At 35.7% G+C, this 20,347-nt stretch overlaps 1 protein-coding gene across 2 annotated transcripts; it reads left to right on the top strand.

Annotated features, from left to right (window-relative positions):
• The first annotated feature begins 1,068 nt into the window (after nt 1-1,068).
• LOC131160556 (uncharacterized) lies at nt 1,069-19,750 on the top strand. Of its 2 annotated transcripts, none has more exons than XM_058116368.1 (6): nt 1,069-1,321; nt 15,915-15,960; nt 17,224-17,350; nt 17,533-17,606; nt 18,996-19,099; nt 19,440-19,750. In XM_058116368.1, the coding sequence occupies exons 1-6, from the start codon at nt 1,175-1,177 to the stop codon at nt 19,476-19,478; spliced, it is 537 nt and encodes a 178-aa protein (XP_057972351.1). In that variant the 5' UTR covers nt 1,069-1,174; the 3' UTR covers nt 19,479-19,750. The 2 variants fall into 2 exon arrangements, with proteins under 2 accessions (XP_057972351.1, XP_057972352.1); XM_058116369.1 differs by having other exon boundaries at nt 19,205-19,750.
• The last annotated feature ends 597 nt before the right edge of the window (nt 19,751-20,347 follow it).

The following is a 20,347-nucleotide window of genomic DNA, read 5'->3' as shown; positions in this document are numbered from 1 at the left end:
GGCTATATATTTTAAATATTTATACATTTTGATATTAATTTGATGAAAAAAAGTCTGTAGTTTGTAATCATTGATCTAAATTATGAATTTTATTTTATATTTACACTATGTGCATTTTGTTTTGTTATATAACAACTATAACCTTCAATAATTGCATAAAAATATCTACTTTATATTAATTGATGATATTATTAAAAATATGTTTATTTTATTGTTAGTTTTCTGTTTCTGTTACCCATTCTTAGTTTTCGATTTTCAACTGTTTGCAAAAATAAAAATAAAAAATTATATGATTTTCAATTATTTTGGTAACATGTTGTTAGAAATTTTAATTTTCAAAAATAGTTTTTTTGGATTAAATCATTCATTTCATACACTGTTAAAATAAAAATAAAATGATCATATAAATTTAAATTTAATTAAAATAAAAATATACATAAATTTCAGAAATCACAATAAAGTCAATTACATAATGTTTTTTCTATTTTTCAATTGTCATGTCTAATAAATTTTTTTTTGTAAAGTAAAATTTGAAAGTACAATAATTATTTTATTTTAGTATTTTTAATTTGTATCATTTATAATGTTATTTTTCAATCTTATTTTTATAACATTACATAATTAAAAGATGAAAAGAAGCATTTTTAATTAAATTTTTAATTTGTATTAATTTTATAAATATTAACTAAATAAGTTACTCGTTTATGTTGATTTATAGTTTTTGTTTTTATAATTTTAATAGTGATACCAAACAGTATCTTATTAATCACATTTGATGTCAAATTTATTAAATTTAGTAATTTTTTATAAAGCGATTTTTCATAACTAAATAGATGTTTTAAGATTATTTTCAAGAGTTCTTGGAGATGTTTTCTTGTCTATATAAAAATTACGATAATTCAATAATATATGAAAATATATATTTCAAAATGTAGATTAAAACTATGTAATTTTTTTTAAAAAATAATATAATTTTATATCATTCTCTATTTAAATTGATATAAATTTAAATTTAAAGTGAATTTTGGAGAAATTTTGGAGGCCTATATAAAGAGGGAAGTGAGTGAAGCCGTGTAATTGATGCGTAGTTTTCAGAAGCGCGAGACGATTTTGACTCTCCCCTTTCCCTCCTCTCCCTGCCCGGAGCGAGGGTTTTCACTTTCCTGAAAGCGCCATGGAAGGTTCCTCTTCTTCTTCTTCTCCACTTTCTCGTTCTCCTTCGTATTCTGCTCCGAACCGGAATTTCGGCGGCGCCTCCAAGTATCTCGCCAACCTCCCCTCGCGCGGCCTCTTTTCCTCCACTGTCCTCTCTTCAAATCCGGTGATTCTCTCTCTCTCTCTCTCTCTCTCTCTCTCTCACACACACACACACACACACACACATTTCTAGGCCCTATTTTTATTTCCTGAATGTGACACATTTGGGATGCTAGATTGGAATGGAATGGTATGAGAGTGGATTGGAATGAAATGAAAAATTGTTTGGTGAATATGCAAAATTACAAAGATGAATTCCATTCCATTTCACTCCACTCTTGCATACCAAACAAATTTAGATATAAATATTTGAAATAAACAGGAAGTTGTGGTTTCTGGGCTATGAAGATTTTGCGGGTGTTAAGAGTGAGCTACATGTAATATTACTGAACCTCGACGAAACAACTTTAGAACCCTACACAAATCTTGTGATTCTTTTTGCTCTCTCTCCGCTCTCGTGGTTTCTTTTGTGCCCTTTAGGACTTTACGGCTTAGCTTCGTTAAATTTCATGATAGCCATTGAATTTATAGCAATGGTTTCAATTTGGTTACCATACTTCGATTTGTAAGTTGTAACATATTTGACATTGTTTGAATATCATCCACGCAACCACCATATGCTGTTACTAACACAAAATGCTATCTTGGCATCTTAATCAGTCATGTGAGTAAGCTCTTGTGTCTCACTCACACCTATTTACCATATCATCACTCTTTTTGCCAACTCTAAGAGGGTTAGAGATTATAGTTATATTAAGAAAAATCAGGAATTGTGATAGACTAAGATAGTTGAGTCAGGTCGACTGGATGCTAGGAGACTGGAGAGCATTCTGTCAATTATAATAGAAGACAATTGCAGTTGGATAATGTTGAAGTAATGTGTGAAGTTTAGTGCATAATGTATTGCAAATTGAAGTTTCGTGACCAAATTGGAACTACTACAAATTTGAATGACCATTTATGAAATTTACCCTTTTTTGCCCCAATGGTTGTAAATGTTGGTAAAATTCAAGAAAGTTTTGGTTTTGGGGTTGTGGACATACTGTGGTGGTTAGGGACATATATTTGTTTTTGTTGGTTATGTTCATTTTAAGGATTTTGTTTGTTGTTGAGTTTTAAAGATAATTAGAGTATTTAGAGCATCTGATAATATACTTTGCATTTGCTTTATCTTTATGTCTGTTTGTAAAGTTGCACTAAATATGGTATTGAACAACAACAACAAAAATAACAACAATAAAACCAAGCCTTAAGTCCCACTAGGTGGGGTTAATTATATGAATCTTTTTTCGCCAATTTATGCGATCATGGACAATTTCTTTTGAAAAATTTAGGACTATTAAATCCTTATTCACTATCTCATTTCAAGTTATTTTATGTCTATTCCTACCCTTTCTATTATCCCCCACAGTAACTAACTCGTTCTTCCTCACTGACGCACTATGTGGCCTACATTGTAGGTGACCAAATCATCTGAGTCATCCCTCCTTTATTTTATCATCTATAGGAGTTACACCTAACTTATTGTGAATATGTTCATTCGTGAATTTATCTTTCAGTGTTATACCACTCATCCATCTAAGATTTCTCATCTTGACAACTTTTACATTTTGGATATTTTGTTTTTTCATTGCCTAACATTCTGATCCATATAACATAGCTGGTCTTATAGCGGTCCTCATAGTAGTTAAAAGCACGCCTGAGGCGCGCCTAGGCGCAAGGCGCAGTGAAGCGAAGAGGCTTGCGCCTCAAACCAGGTGAGGCGAGGCTACTTGCAAGAGGCGATGCTAGGCGAGACGAGGCGCATTGGGGCGACAAGCGCAGTGAGTCGCGTGAGTCGCGCCTTGTGATTTTTTAGTCATTTAAAGTAGAGAAATAGCCACAGCCAGACCCGTAGCCCTCTTTCGACTCGAACGAACATGGCCCTAGCCCCTCTCGGCCCTTCGAAGCCCTTTGTGAGTTCGTTTTGCACATTTGAACCAGTACGAGCCTTCGCGATCCTTCGAACCAGCAACGTGAGCTTGTCTGCGATCCTTCAAACTAGTAACGTGAGCTTGTCTGCGAGCCTTTGAACTAGCCGGAAGCCTTTGCTACTTTGTCTTCGAGCTTCGAACCAGGATCGTGAGTTCGTCTTCGACATTTTGAAGAAGCACAACCCTTCGCGACTTCGTTTCCAACCAGCAGGAGCCCTCGCGAGTTCTTCTTCTTCTTCTACTTCTTCTTCTTCCTGCTGCCTGCTGCCTTCTGCTTCTCGTCTTCTTCTTCTTCCTGCTGCCTGCTTGTTGCGTGCTGCTTATCTTTTTCTTCTTCTTTATATGTAAGCTTATAAATTAAATATTTTCTTTAATTAATCTAAGCTTATAAATTATAACTAATACATAATATTTATTTTTTTTACTGAAATTTACCTACTGTTTTTAAATCTGTAATATTCAGTTTAATTAATGTAAGTTTATAAATTATAACTAATACATAATATTTATTCTTTTTATTGAAATTTGGCTACTCTTTTTCCTCTTCTTCGTTATGTGTAATTACTAATTAAATATTTAGTTTAATTAATGCAAGTTTATAAATTATAACTAATACATAATATTTATTCTTTTTACTGAAATTTAGCTACTATTTTTTAATTTGTAATATTTAGTTTAATTAATGTGAGTTTATAAATTATAATTAATACATAATATTTATTTATTTTTATTGAAATTTAGCTACTATTTTTTGATTTGTACTCTTTTCTTTTGATGTTGAACTATGTTGAATTGTTGATGCTTTTGGGCTAAATTTTCAATTTTGTAATTGAATTTTTTGGCATTTTAAATTCTAATATTACTAGATATTCATATGTTCTTATATCAATTATCCCAAATAGACATTTTATGCCATTTTAATAATTGTGCGCCTCACCTTCATGAGGCGCGCGCCTTCGCCTCGCGTCTCGGCTTCAAAGACCCTTTGCGCCTCGGCTTCAAAGACCCTTTGCACCTTGGCTCGCCTCACGCCTCTAACTACTATGGCGGTCCTATAAACTTTTCTTTCAATTTTAAGGGTATTCTATGATCACAAAACATACTTGAAATACTTTTCCATTTTACCCAACCTACTTTAACTTTATGCATCACATCATCTTCAATTTCTCGTTCAACTTGCATAATAGATCTAAGGTATCGAAATCTACAAGTGCTATTTATTTTTTCATCATCAAGTTTAACTGTCTCTAATATTCTTCCGACCATTACTAAAATTACATTTCTTATATTCTGTCTTATTTCTACTTATTCTAAAGTCTCTAGATTCCAAAGCTTCTCTCCATAATTCTAACTTAGCCTGTACTCCACCCTTAGCTTCATTAATCAATACAATATCATCTGCAAATAACATACACCATGACACCTCATTTTGAATGTTTTTAGTTAGTTGGTCCATCACTAAAGTAAAAAGATAAGGGCTCAAAGCAAATCTTTGATGTACACCTATGGTGATTGGAAATTCTCTAATTTCTCCATCTATAGACCTTACACTAGTCATCACTTCATTGCACATATCCTTAATGACATCAATATACCTACTACATACACATTTTTTTTCTAAAACCGATTTGAATTTTTCTAGGTACCCTATCATATGCTTTCTCTAAGTCAATATATATCATATGCAAGTCCCTCTACTTTTCCCTAAACTTTTCCATTGATCTTCCTAAGAGATATATAACTTCTGTGGTAGATCTCTCAGACATAAAATCAAATTGATTCTCTAAGACCTTAGTTTCTAGCCTTAATCTTTGTTCAACTATCTTTTCCCACATTTTCATTGTATGACTCATAAGTTTAATTCCACAATAGTTATTACAAATTTGAATTCCTTTATTTTTGTATATATGTATTAAAGAGTTTTTCCTCCATTCATCTGGTATTTTCTTAGTTTTTATAATTGTGTTAAATAAATTAGTTAGCCATATAATTCCGTTATCATCTAAGCATTTTCAAACTTCAGTTGGGTTGTTATCCAATCCTATACCTTTTTCATTTTTCATTTTTTTTAGTGCAAATTTAACTTCTTTAATTCTAATTTTGTGAATAAATCTCATATTTTAAGTCATTTCTTCATTTTTCAATTTTAATTTTAAGCCTTCTATTCATTAAATAACTTATTAAAGTAACTTTCCCATCTATCTTTTATGTCTTTGTCCTTAACCAAGACAATATCATCCTCACTTTTTATATATTTTACATCTCCTAAGTCCTTACTCGTCCTTTCTCTAGCTTTAGCAAGTTTAAATATATCTCTTTCTCTTTCTTTTGTATCTAATCTATCATACAAACTATTAAATGATCTGTGTTTAGTTTCACTAACGGCCTTTTTTGCATCTTTTCTCGCCTCTTTATATTTTTCAAAGTTGTCCATGTTTCTACATTTTTGCCACGTTTTATGCCCCCCCCCCCCCCCCTTTTTTTTTTGTTGCTTTTATGGCCTTTTGGACATCTTTATCCCATCACAAACTTTCTTTGTTTTTAGTGAACCTTCCCCTTGATTCACCTAAAATCTCTTTTGCTATTTCTTTAATAGAGCTAGCTAATCTACTCCTACGAGTATTTTTATCTATCACATCCTCTATAGTCCAATCCCTTTCTTTGATCATTTTATCTTTAAATTTTATTATATTTTCTCCCTTCAGGTTCCACCGCCTAGTTCTCTTACACTGGTGTATTTTATCCTTTTTGTTCCATCTTTTAATACATATGTCTAACACTAAGATTCTATGTTGTGTGGTTAGGCCCAAAAATTTTAGTACTGGTTAGTTGACCACTTTTGTATCCATGGCTGCATACAAAAACCACTAATCATGCATGATGTTGTTGCTAGAGCTGCTGCTGTTAATTGAATTGTTTTATATATGTTTTTTTTTCAACTTGGATTTGTGTTTTATATCTCTATTTAAGATTTAGTTTTAGATGAAATTATTATGATGTAGGCAGTAAGAAATGGAGAGGATTAAGGGAGAGAAACGTAGAGAGGAAGAAGTAGTAGTACACAAAATTTACCAGGAAAAGGGAACTGGACCAAAATGGAACCATTTTACATTTTGGTTAGGTTATTCGGATTTTTGGTTTTAGTTTTAAATTTTATAAAAACTTGGTTTTTGGTTTCAGACATTTTACTTTAATTTTACAAGAAAGTCAAACCAAAAAAACCGAATTATAAATGTATACGTGTATCTTTCTATGTGTATGTGTTTTTAATATTTATATTAATATATTCTTGAGTTAATATTTTTCTATCATCTTAGTTTTAGTTTTATTTTTTTATTTTTTTTATTTTTTAAATTCTGTTGAATGTTCACTATTACTATTTTAACACTGCAATTTATTAAAATATTTGAGAGATTATAAGTGGTGTGAAGGGAAGAGATGGATAATTTTATCGAGGAGTGGAGACTATTGATTTTTTTTTTTTGTCAATGTGGGACAACTAGACAAGGGAGAGATAGTGGGCTGCTGGTGCTGCTTGGAGTCTTGGGGCTGGAAGAGGGTTTCTTTATTCACCTTTGCCCCACATAGGCTGTGTGAAGAAAGTAAGACCCTTCTCACTCCCACAAAAATCACCCCACACCCCCTTTCTTGTGGATCACAGTGGGCTAAAGCCCAAGCATGGAACTGATTGCACAGGCTACTTTTAAAGCCTTGCCAACTTAATTAATGCTGTACGTGTGGAGGGAAAAATTATTTTTTTAGCATCTCAAAAAAGGGGCAAAAACTTAACTGAACCATCTCAACCATAGGTTTGGATTTTGATAAACTGTCAGTTTTTGGAGGTCTCAAATATTTGGCCTTCGTTTTTAGGTCAAAGCTGAACTGAACCAAATTGTTTATACCCCTGAGGAGAAGAAAAAGCAGGTGGTGGGGAAAGAAAAAGACTGCTGCAGGACATACGAAGAATAGAAGAGAGCAGAAAAGGAGAAATAGAAAGAGGAGAATAATGAGAAGGAAGAAGAAGAAAGGAGGAAGAAGGAAGAAGGAGAAGAGACGGAGGGCTGCACAAGAGAGAGAGAGGGAAACTGAACTGCAGTTCTGAATTCAGATCTGATAACTGTCTAATACAATAGATAAACAAACTACTTATACCCCCAATGTTACAACTAACAAATAATTACAAAATAAACCCAAAATATATAAAATCATAGTTGTCAAAGCAGGATTCGAATTGTGAATCGAAATTCCGAAATCTGGGAATCAAGAATCGAGTCGTAAGATTTGGTACAAAATTTCCAAAATCAATTCTAAAAATGACATGCATATATTGATATATGAATCAATATATGAATCCTTACCGAATATATGAACAACAGCAAAATAGTAAAATACATTTAATTTTAACAATTGAAAAAAAAAATCATATTTCATGTAATGAAAAGTAAGGAAATGAGTTATGAAATGTTAATAAAAAAATGAACTTTATGCTGTTTAAGGGAAGGAATCAAGAAAAGATTACAAAAAATTGAACTTTTGAGATATATCAGTGTTTTAAAAGGCCCAATTGAGGCTCGCCTCAAGGCAAGGCATGCCTAAAATGCCTTGACGCTCAATGTGAAATACCAAATTTTAAAAAGCTAATGCATTAAATGCTGAGGCTTATGCATTTTTATAAAAGACACGCCTTTTACACCTTTATAGTTGAGGCTTATGCATTTTGGATGTGTGATTCTCAAGCTAGAATTGGTTAAAATTTTTAACTACATGTTTGTATAGAAGGAATGTCATAATATGAGTTGATTTATAAAATTCTTGAACCTCTACCTTCCCAAAATAATTGTGACTTGCATCTTAGATCATGAAAGTAGTTTGAACTTTGTAACCGTATAGCTACCTCTCATCATGATTTATGTCATGTATTCTAGTTAGCATTTTTTGAATGGCCAACAAGTAGATTGCAGAGTGTATATAATTTTTTTTTTTTACCTTATATTTGTGATTTTCTTAATTTTTCCTTATTTTTAAAATATGTATAATTTATTTATATATATATTTTTTATGTTAAAAACAAATTCTCAAAAGGCTTACGCCCCAATGCATTAAGGCTTAAGCCCCAACACATTAAGGCTTAAGCCTCGGCTCTTAAGGGTTAAAACGCCTCTCCTTACGCCTTTGCCTTTTAAAACATTGATTGGAATATCCCTATAAAAATGAAATGAATTAGGAAAGCTAGTAATTGTGCATGACACCTTCAATATTTGTTTCTATACAGAGCCTGCCAATTTTTCTCAATCGACTCCACCCTCCCTCATCAGGAGCATGGGAGTCATTTTATCTGTCAGGGAACAAAAGCCAACGAGGGCCTAGATGGTCAAGCTCTTGGGCAATTTGGTTTTCCTTAGGATTTGTCATGAAAGCAGTGGATGCTTCTTGAAGGGGCTGAGCCATAGTTTAGCCCTAGCCTATGGCAAAATGGATTAAATCAAAAGTATGAGATCCAGGAATTAAATCAAAAGTATGAGATCAAGTTTTATGAGCCAAAATTTTGTTACATTATTGCTCTTGTTATTAAAAAAATCCACGGTCTCCTATCTTGTGAACCTCACGGGGGCAAGTTTTTATTGGTAAGCCATGAGGGTACATCTTGGTTCTTATTGAAGTGAACTACTTAGAGGAGTCTCAAGGTGTAGGTCATCCCAGTGGATGAACTTAATACTTTGCTCTTTATGACACTTTAATTTTGTGCATCCATTTGTTTTGTCTAGAATGTGTGGACTTTTTTAGTATTTGTAGATACATCCAATTGCAATTAACTTCAAATGCCCCTGGCATTAACTGATAATTGCATAGTTATTGGATCATTTTATGATCTTTGCAATGTCATACATGATTAATCCTGATCTTATGTTTTCATAGAGAGATTTGGTTGGTGGTTTGAGCGAGGTTCATTAAAGGTGGTTGATGACCCAACTCCGCAAGTGTTAACAAAATTTTGTTCGCAATATGTATACTTCCTTTATTCTTCTTCTCCTTGGTTAGATACTGTGCCAATTAATTGCTCAAACTCTTGTCTCTTATTGGTCAACACCTTAGATGGATTTCTCCCACTAGAGGATGGCCTAACCCCAAATTAAATTGTTCTTTTATTTTTATATCAGTTACCAACATAGTAAAACACAAAAAAAATACCAATAATTTTCTTATTTATGTAAAAAAATATTTATACTACCCTTACAAAAACTATTATTTTCATGAGTATAAAAAACATTACTATTATTCTTACTCAATTAAATTATATTAATTATAAATGAAATGCAGCCATTAATTAGTAAATTATTTTATTTCTTTTAAGGTAAATTAGGGTGTTTTTTATTTTTTGCTAAGTCATTGGGCTCCTTTAATAAGCAAGTTAATATGCAAAAAATAAAAATTCATAAGTACTGGCTGTATTTTTTGAAAATTCTACTCAAACATCTCTCTCTCTCTCTCTCTCTCTCTCTCTCTCTCTCACCACAAGACCATCTACCATTATTGCAGCAGGAAGCCCTATTTCCTATCTTCGTAGCAGGCTTTGCAGCAGTGGGAAGCCTTCCTCTCTCTCTCTCTCTCTCTCTCTCTGCAGGCTTTGCAGCCACAGGAAGCACTTTCTCTGTTCCCATGGCAGGCTTGACAGCAGCTGTAGATATTTTTATATGATTTTGAAATTTCTGAATATTTCCTTATGATTTTTTGTTTGAAAATGGTTAACAAATTTGGTCACCACTTTTGGTGATTTGAATCTTGACCTCCATCAATCTGGGATGCTGTTGACACATGAATCAGTACGTGCAATCCGGATGGTGGTTCCTGGGGGTGCAGCTACCGAGATAACTACTGATGTGCTTTGAGAGAGCATCCTGCTGCACAACAAAACTCTCTATGTCTTTAGCTCCAATATGGTCCTTCAAGATGTTTCAATCCTCCCTAGAGGTTGTTCGACATCCTCCAAAAATATATGAATTATCTCAACCAAATTCACACATTACTGTAAATCTTAACACTGCCAAGTTGTGCCTAGCATGACTGCTTATCTTCTTCTGGTGGAAGTTTAGGCACTAATTTTTCAGTTGAAGTTTAACTCTCTTCATTAACATCCTTTGTAAATTTAAGATAAAGTAGGGTGGGGAAAAAAGTTAACTCACTATGTTAAGAAGGGCGAGTACAGTCGATTTGTCTTCTATCCCATACTTACTTGGAAAGTCAGCCTGACCCCTAGCTTTCTTCAGTTCTGTCTTGCTTTGCTTCGCTACATTGTCATGATTGATGTGCGACATTCATTGCCTATAGGTAATATGGCTGACTCGAATAGACGATAGACTAGCTTAGGAAGCAAGAGAGGGACAGGGACCCGGAGAGCTAAGGAAGGTTTCACCACTCTACTCTATCTACGCTATTAGAAGCTTCTGAAGATGGTTGAGTTTTTCATTTCATCTCACTGCCACCACCATCTCATTTCATATTTCATAGTAGTTCACCTCACCTCTAGTAATTAATAGTCTTGGGAGAGTGAATTTCTTCATCTAGTACAAGTTTAAATTTTGATTTTCTTCTCGAGTTTCACTTACAAAAACACTTGCATATCTTCAGCTGGTTTGAAATGAGGATATTGTTTACATAGTTTTGTTGTAACCATTTCATTGAAAAGGAGATTATGGCCATTATCATTGAAAAATAGTGTGAATACTAGGGAGTGGTGTTCCAATAGAAGTGTTCTTTCAATGGGGTCCTTGTTGGAAGAAAATGTTTGTCCCCTTTGCATTTTTTTTTTGGGGTGGGGGAGGTGTGAGTGTTGGGTTTGGGTATGGGAAGGTGAAGTATAATTTAGATGTTGGTCTACTGACGAGCATTTGAAAAGGTTTGGAGTTATACCTAGTTTAACATGGGTTTCTCTTGGATTTCTAGTTGGAAACTATGTTGGTGGAGCTGTTATTGTCATTTTATGAATATATTTATGTAGGTCGGTGCTGATACCAATTGTTGTTCTCAACAATCAGCCCTCAAAAACTAATTGTCGGCGCCGAATGTGCACAGCGGAAGACCTCACACAATTTATCACGAACAATTAATGGAACAAGCAAGCTAGCACTCAATGATGAACTATACGAACTAGTAATTACTCAACAATGAGAATCAATGAAAGCAACAATCAACATAGAAGAATTTATGTGGTTCGGCAATTTGCCTACGTCCACGAGAGCAGCGGCTGTTTTCACTATGAACAATGGAGCTTACAAGCCTAATCCCTTCTAGGGTTACATAATAATGATTATATAATGATCTAATGCATACAGAAGACCTATAGCTGATCTAAAACACTTCTGTAGCAATCCCCCAGAGGAAATCACTCCGATTAGTCCAATCTACTAATCTCAGATTTGAAAATCCGTAACCGCGAGTGAAACCATTGACGGTTTAGGCCGAACCGTTGACGGTTTGAAGCCTAGAAGAATTGCCCTTGTAGTACTGCTTGAAATCATCGACAGTTACCCCAAATCGTCAATGGTTTGCCCTCAAGATTGCACCCTGTATCTATCTCTTAGTCCCTTGCTTCACGATACTTTCTCCAGTACATGCGTTCTACTCAGAATATGTACCACATTCCCAACAATTTTCACCTTGGCGAATATTCACCACCTAGGAGAAACTCGAAAGCATAATCCCTCGTTGCTCCACCTAAGCCAGTAGATTAGGACCCGCCTCCCGTACACTTGAAGATATAAACTAAGTCTAAGCAAATGTTTGAACTTGACTGTGGTAACAGGAACTCCACCTAGCTGAACACCCAACTCATTGAACGATCCTTTGAACCACAAAGTCACCTTGGCAGCCTCAGCCTCTGCTAAGAACCCTGATCTAGTTGTAACTAGCGCACCCTGAGACTGTATCCTAGACTTCCAACAATTAGGCCTATCCCGTTGCAGGCCTCCTGTCATCCAACTCCCTTGTGTAGTCTCCATCTGTGAACCTCACAACTGACGTAACCCTCTGTTGCCCGCCGAAGTACCCAACTGCACTGGCTTAGGAAACCTTTGACATGACTCGAACTTCACCGTTCGTCCTCAAGTATTGAGCAGTAGACTGTTTACTTAGATTTACCAACGGTGTATCGGTGATCAGTTTAACATTAACCATGCTAAATCTCTCCAACATCTGATCCCCAAAACCATCCTGAGATAACTACAATCTCCATGTAGTTTTGTCCACAGCCGTCCTGAGATAACACCAATCTCCCTACAACTATGACCACGAAGTCACTCTGAGATAATCCTAATCTTCCTGTAACTTTATCCTTGTGAAATCCAAGAATACTCTTGACGACATCCAACACCTTCATGTCAACTTCCTTTCTCAATAGAGTCCCCTACTGATTTAACTCAGTCCGACCCTTCCCAGCAATCGACATGTCACTCAGATAAAACAATAAAATACTTGCCCACTTGTAGCCTATCTTCCTCGCCCCCTCTGGGAGCTCCACCAACCCCCACGTCTGATTCTTATACAGTATCTTCATCTCCTCCACCATGATACCTATCCACATACCCTTCTCCTGGCCGTGCACGGTCTCTTGAAAGGTAGTAGGATCCTTCCTAGTAGTAATGGTTGCATAAGACATCAGATTATACCTGGGCGGTGGCCTGATAGTGCCTCTGAGCCCATTGTGATTCTACTGGTCACCCAAGCTTGAACTCCTTGCATCATGACCAATGTCATCTTTGCTTTGAGTCTGTAACTCCACTTACATGACAATCTCCTTTGTGCTCCAGTTTATCCTATGATACTGCAAGTCTCCTGAGCTGAAACTCCTTGTACTTCTGCCCTGAGTCTCAAACTCGACCTGCAAAGTATGCTCATTGCTGCTATTGTAGCTTTTTGGCACTCGTTTCTCTTCATATACCTGAGTACGCCGTCTTATGACTTTAATATCTAAAATCATGTCTCCACTAATCATCACCCTGTTTGCCATTGGATCACTTAGCTTGAACTCATCTTTTTTATATACCAGAAAGATACACCGTCTAGACATCACATCAAGTCTAGATCCCACCTCACTTGAAACGTGCATGGCTAGACCTCCAAACTCTCAAATCAGCGAAGTCTATCACATAGACTGTCCAAGTCTCTCCTGCAACTCTCTCATCTAGTGATACCTTTGGCGATCGATGAACCGAGAAACACGCCATACTCGCTGACTTCACCAATAAGTCCCTTGCAAGCCCTACATACACCATGCCCTACTCACAAAACTCCTTGCGCACCAGCGTAATCAACACCAATATCTGACCTGAGGAACTTTCTCTTGGTCTGGTACTCCACCTCAATCACAAGTTACACCTGGCTAACAACTCTAACTTGCGCCACATGAGATACTTCCAGACCTTTCCTGATAACCTCACGAAGTACCCATGTCCAACCAGTGATGCTGCCTTCACCGGTCCCCAAACATCCACAACAATGTAGTTAAGAATATCCACTGTTTTGTGTGTAGTTATGTTACACAAAATGGTATTACCTGACTCAAAACTCTCAGTTGCAGCTCCACCTACAATTGTGTTACCCTGCAGTGTATAAGAGATTACCTGCTATCCTTTATCCCTTCATCACCATCGATATGCCGTCATGCACCATCATCATTTCATCTTCAGACTTGTAACTATACCCGTTACAATCCAAAGTACCCAATGATATCACATTCTTCCGTAGATCAAGTACATGCCTTACCCCACACAACGCCCTTACCACATCATCATACATCTTGATCCTGATATCCTCCATTCCGACAACTTTGTAGACCGCATTGTTTTCCATCAGATTGGAACCAGGACTCACCAATCTGTAAGTGGTGAATCAGGTTTTGTTGGGTGTCATGTGAAAAGAACATCTCAAGTCTAGGATCCAAGAACCCGTGAGGTGTTTTGAACATGATGAAGCAGAAAACATCTCACAATCACCGCTCCTTGAATCCCATTCTTCCACTACATTCGTAGATTTTAACGAACCCTCTTGAACTTTTGCCTTCCCTTTCTTCCACTCCGGATATTCCAGATTTATGTGCCCTAGTTTCCCGCACTTAAAACAGTGAACGTCCTAGACTGAGTTTTATTACCACTCGATCCACTCCAGGACTTGCCTCTGCCATGATCCTGATTACCTTTCGCCACGAGCCCTTTATCATGTGAACCCTCATCGATAGTCTTCTTCCTTTAATGGAACCCCAGCAATGCACTTGTGATATCCTTCAACTCTAGGATTTCTTTCCCCCAAGTCTGCATCGTAACCAGATTCTCGTATGTAGGTGACGTAGGTGGGGAATTCAGCAGCATCAACGCTTTGTCCTCTTTCTTGAACTTCACATCAACTCACCCCAGATCACTAATGATTTGATTAAATGTGTTGATGTGCTGGGTCAAGTTTGAACCCTTTGCCATCTTAAGCTAATAAAGCTTTTACTTAAGATACAACTTGTTCGTCAATGACTTGGACTTTTACCAGCGCTCCAGTTTTAGCCAAATTGCTGCCGACGACTCCTCATCCATGACGTGATACAACACGTCATCGGCCAGTCATAACATGATAATGGACACAGTTTTCGCTTCCAGATCCTTCCAACTTGCGTCGTCCATGCTTTTTGGCTTCTTTTTGTATAGACCCTTCACCATCCCTTGCTACACTAGCAAGTCCTTCACCCTCCTCTGCCACAGTCCAAAGTTCCCCGTTCCATTGAACTTACCAACCTCGAACCTTATAGAAGAAATCCCATCTATTGAGAACCAATAGCTCTGATACCAATTGTTGTTTGCCACACCAACAATCACCCGAGTTTGATACCAATTGTTGTTCTCAACAATCAGCCCTCAGAAACCAATTGTCGGTGCCGAATGTGCGTAGCGGAAGACCTCACACAAACTCTCACGAACAATCAATGGAACAAGCAAGCAAGCACTCGATGATGAACTATACGAACCTAGCAATCACTTAACAATGAGAATCAATGAAAGCAATAATCAAAACACAAGAATTTACGTGGTTCGGCAATTTGCCTACGTCCACGGGAGTAGCGACTGTTTTCATTATGAACAATGAAGCTTACAAGCCTAATCCCATCTAAGGTTACATAATGATGATTATATAATGATCTAATGCGTGTAGAAGTCTTATAGTTGATTTAAAACACTTATGTAGCAATCCTCCAGAGGAAATCCCCCTGATTTGCCCAATCTATTGATCTCGAATTCAAAAATCTGTAATGTCTGCGAGTGAAACCGTTGACGGTTTAGGCCATACCGTCGATGGTTTGAAGCCGAGAAGAATTGCCCTTGCAACACTACTTGAAACCGTCGATGGTTTGCCCTCAAGACTGCACTCTGCATCTCTCTCTTGGTCCCTTGTTTCATGATGCTTTCTCTGGTACATTTGTTCCACTCAAAATATGAGCCACATCCCCAACAAACATATTCATCTCTGGTTCTAGCCCTAAAGCAAGGTGTTGTGTACATTGTGCTAGGGTGTGTTCATCTGTAAAAGAATAATATATATGTATATGGTTTATCATTTCTCATGAATTCTTATTTCAAATAGGATTTTTCTTTACTCATGAATTCTTATTTCAAATAGGATTTTTCTTTACATGTTTAGAATCTGGTGCAGGGTGGAATGCGAATTTACATATGTGATCATGAAACATCACCTCCAGGTCTGTTTGTGCTTTCCATATTTTGTCTCCAGTATTTTTAGAGTGAAAATATTTCATGGAATATTTCAATATAAATGATAGACTGGAATGTAGAGCAGAATGTTGTAATTTCGAAAGGATATGCACCAAATATGCTGAAATACAAGTTGTGGGAAAAAAATGGTCGTTAAAAGTTCAATATGTTTGTATTCAAAAAGCTAAAAGCTATCATTACCCCCCCCCCCCCCCCCCAAAAAGAAAAAAGGAACATATGATTTTAATTCTCCAGGGATTGAAAAAATAAATAGATTGTTACTGATGTCTACCCAGGTGCCAGGACCTTTGTAGATGCATAGAAAAATCTGATAAAAATGTTTCCATTTTTGAGTAAATTAAAATTATAATCTAGATGTGATTTCAACTCTTTGTTTTGTTGAAAATTCATTGAAAAGCTCTTCTTTTTGGGTTGATGAAGTAGTTTCTGGATTTTGAAAAATTAGAATCCAAAGTAATGGGATTTATTTTCTCATAAGGAAATATCCAAGTGGATTTATATTTATTATTTTTTAGAAATATTTGTATTTTCATTTTTAATTGTGAATATTTTTAAAAATAAAATTGATTGAAAAAAGAGCATTAAAACTGCTTTTGTGTCTATTTGGTATACATAATGATCTTCAAAGATTTACTGAGTTGATCATACTCTTAAATTACTCCAACTTAGTGTGTATGTGTTTGTTTTTTTTAAGATTAAATTTTACTATAGCTATTTTTTTTGAAGAAATCACATCAATGGTATTTAAAATCCACTTTTTCCCAGTTTTTTTTGGATATATTATTAATTTTTATCTTTAAAAAGTTATCGTGAAGGTTTGTTTTAGACTTTTCTTTTGGATGAATGTGTAACCTTTTGATGCTTTTCTTTATCATCCGTAATTTTTTGTTTTTTTGGTTTACATGTAAATAAGGTTCATTTAATTTTATGATGAACAACTTCCCTGCTTGTACTCCCTTTAGCTTTATATTGTTGACTTCTCTGACCGTGTTGGAACATATTGGCCTTCAGTTTTTATTTTTAGCTTACTGTAAACTCTACTTGTGATTTAAAATTTTGAGGCATTCAATGTGCATGCACACATGCATGCATGCATGAAATATGCTATTCCTGTTGGTCCACTAAGCATTTTAATTTTTGGCCGATTGGAGCACAAGCATGTGGAAGTTGGTTTGGAGGATTCCTTTGATTGTGAAATTGGAACGTCTGACATTGCCCTGTTTATCCAGGGGACCAGCAAATACAGACAGACAAAATGAACATTCTGATTAGAGCTCTCACTCTTAAGAAGAAAAAGGGTGAGTCAGGTGTGAAGGATGCAAAGGCTATAACCACAACTGATGGTGCAAAGAAAAGGTATTTGTGCCATCTATTATCAATTGAATGATGTTTGAACTATCCTAGTATGATTTTTGGGGACATGCTTTATCTAAATTTTTAAGATTGCGTTGTACATTTATTTCGAGGGATAGAAATGTATGTTGTTTGTTGTATTCTTTTACAGTGTTATTTATGCCTCCTATCTTGTATTCCTTCAGGGCTGCCGATAAATCGTTGGATGGCAGGGCTTCAGCTAAGAGAGCTATGACTAATGCTCAAAGTAGTTCTCAAGGTAAGCCAGAGAGTTTTTCTTGAGTGAGTGGTTGGTTAGAGGTGCATGATGAAGAAAATCAATTTTTCAGGAAACTGTCTTCCTTGAATATGTTCTGATTTTTGGGCAAATGCCTGTCAGCATAGTAGCTATCTAAAAAACTCTTGTCCATTCTCATCAGTGTCGTTATATATTTTGATCTTACGAGCTAGTAGTTGGGTGTCCTGGAATTTTTATTCAGGTTTCATGATATACTTGCAATTTATCCAATCTGATTCCTTCTGGTCAGTTCATAATAGATCCTGATCGGATCAGTCATGGTACCATATCTTTGCAGCTGAAAATTGGTTTAATGAGATTTTGTGAATATGCTCATGTTATGTCAGTGCAGTGTTCTTATAGTTTGCTGGGAAAAACAGCTCAATTCAAGTAAACTTGACTAAGCCTTAATCTCGATGGTAAAACCATCCAAATTGTCCTCTTTAACTTGTGCTCGATATGTGACAACCCCTGCCTTAAATAACTTCATTACATAATCATCTCTCTTCTTGCATGACCTCACGTCCATATGAAGATCCTCATTTCAAGTGTGCTTGTTATGACATTGTTGTCCTCTATTCCCCATGCACAGGATCAGAACTAGTCTTATGGGCCACATTTCTTTTCATCTAAAAAAAATTACCTGAACTATTTTAAATATTTTATTGGATCATTGTCTTGCAGCTGTTTTGTGAATTTTTTTTTGACTTCCTTGAATTACATGGTACCCTGGTTACGCTTTCATTACATCTTAATATGCATGTGCCTATGTAAGCATGTTCTGTGCATCTAGATTTGTGTGTGATTCTGCCCACTCTTTTCATCCTAAACCTTTTCAACAAATGTGGCTTATCTTTTTGTTATTAAATCCCAAATCAAACACAATGGTAAAAGAGAAGCAAGAAAAACGGTGAACCAACATGCAACACACCTAAATTTTATGCATTTTGCTTTGAAGTGTGGGAGAGAATTTTCATGAATTAAACAGAAGGTGCAGTGAGAGTCACTAACAGTTGAATCCTTACTCCAAATACACCCAACCTCATGTTGATGAAGAGCCTAGGAGCATAACAGATGAGTATGTATATAAAGTATAAACCGGCAAACAAAAATCAAATTGTCTGTTTGGGTCGTGTTCATACTCCTGGAGGCTCCTCCTGGCACCCCGGAACTCTGTAGCAGCAAACATAAGTGAGTGAAACATGATGGGTTTTGCTCCTTGGGAAAGAATGGTCCAGATTTGAGAGGCTCTGGAAAGGAATTTAAGACATGCTGTAACAGTTTAATTGAGTGTTTTCTATGCATCCAAATTTTATAGAACTATGTTACAGTGTATTTTTGTATCTCTCTAACAGCTTTTTGATAATGCAGATGGGGCAAGCACTCGCACATCAGATAGGGATTTCAGCAGTTTGACTGTAGAGAGGCTCCGTGTCCTTCTAAAGGAGCGAGGTCTTTCCCTCAGAGGAAAAAAGGCTAGTACTAAAACACCTTTTTTTTTTTAAAAAAAATTTTTATTGATTAGTTTCCTTCCCCTTTGACCCATTTGATGATATTCTTATGTCATGTTTGGTTTGCAGAATGAAATGGATTAGGAATAGAATGGATTGAAAATTTGCATAGAGAGACATATGATGAAATCAATTGATAAATTCAATTTAATTCTGTCCGACTCCATTCCAATTCTACACACCAAAAATGTAGTTAGTGGTTCCTGTAATGGTTCACTGGAGCTTCACAGAGTCTTCCAACTGCATCTCATATGCGATTCATGGAAGTTTCTTTCTCATTCCTTCCCCTCATATTTGCGTGCAGGATGAACTCATTGCTCGATTGAGAGGTGTAAATGGTTGACTTTAGTTTGGGAGGTGGGAGGAAGGCAGGAAATTAGATGGTACCTTCACCCCTTTTGATGTCCCCTAAACATGAAATTATGTTCTTGAACTAGTTTGAGTTGTATGTTGACTGCTAGTTATTTAATATTAGTACCAAATATTTTTGAAGATAAACTCAAATCCTTTTCGTTGTTTTGAATTGACCCAAATATCTTTTCTGTTGTCAATGAGGATAATGAATTTGTAATGGCGCATGCCTCCCTATCCTTACTTATTAAAGCTTTTTGACCACTGATTGTTCACAATTGTATAGTTGAAATTGAATTCTTAAATAGTAGTTATTTATTAAAGCTTTGACCACACTGCTTTTTGACAATTGTATGGATGAATTGAATTCTCATATAGTAGCCTACTCATTGGAAAGGTCATCACATTGAATCTATCAGCGCAGTTCATTCTTTGAAGTAGCTTTGGCAGCTTTCTCCCAAAAATAAAAAATAAAAAATTATGATGGTGCTAAAGTGGTTTTTAGAGCCTTTGCCAAAGAGGGAGTAGTTATAATTTATCCATTTTGTTTTCCTTCTCTCCAAACAAATTCGTTTTAGGCCATGGAACTGTAGTTTCTCAACATGTATAACTATTACTGCGACGGTTTAAAATTTGTCTTTAGTAGGTCAAGGGTTTAAAGTTCAAACTCAAATTGGGTACGAGTAGCTTTTTCTTTTTTGGTTTTGCTTTTGTTTCAGCGTTCCTACGATCCATCAGTTGTGCTATATAATATGGGCATGTGATAACAGAGTTCGTGTTGTTTAAGTATATTTTTTTGATTTATATCTTCTTGAGCATAAATTACTCTCATTACTCCTATTACCATTTTTTAAAGAAAAA

This window comes from Malania oleifera, chromosome 7 (genome assembly GCF_029873635.1).
Source record: "Malania oleifera isolate guangnan ecotype guangnan chromosome 7, ASM2987363v1, whole genome shotgun sequence".
Lineage (NCBI taxonomy): Eukaryota > Viridiplantae > Streptophyta > Magnoliopsida > Santalales > Ximeniaceae > Malania > Malania oleifera.
The sequence above is the reverse complement of the archived record's forward strand: the minus strand, read 5'-3'. Positions and strand labels throughout refer to the sequence as shown.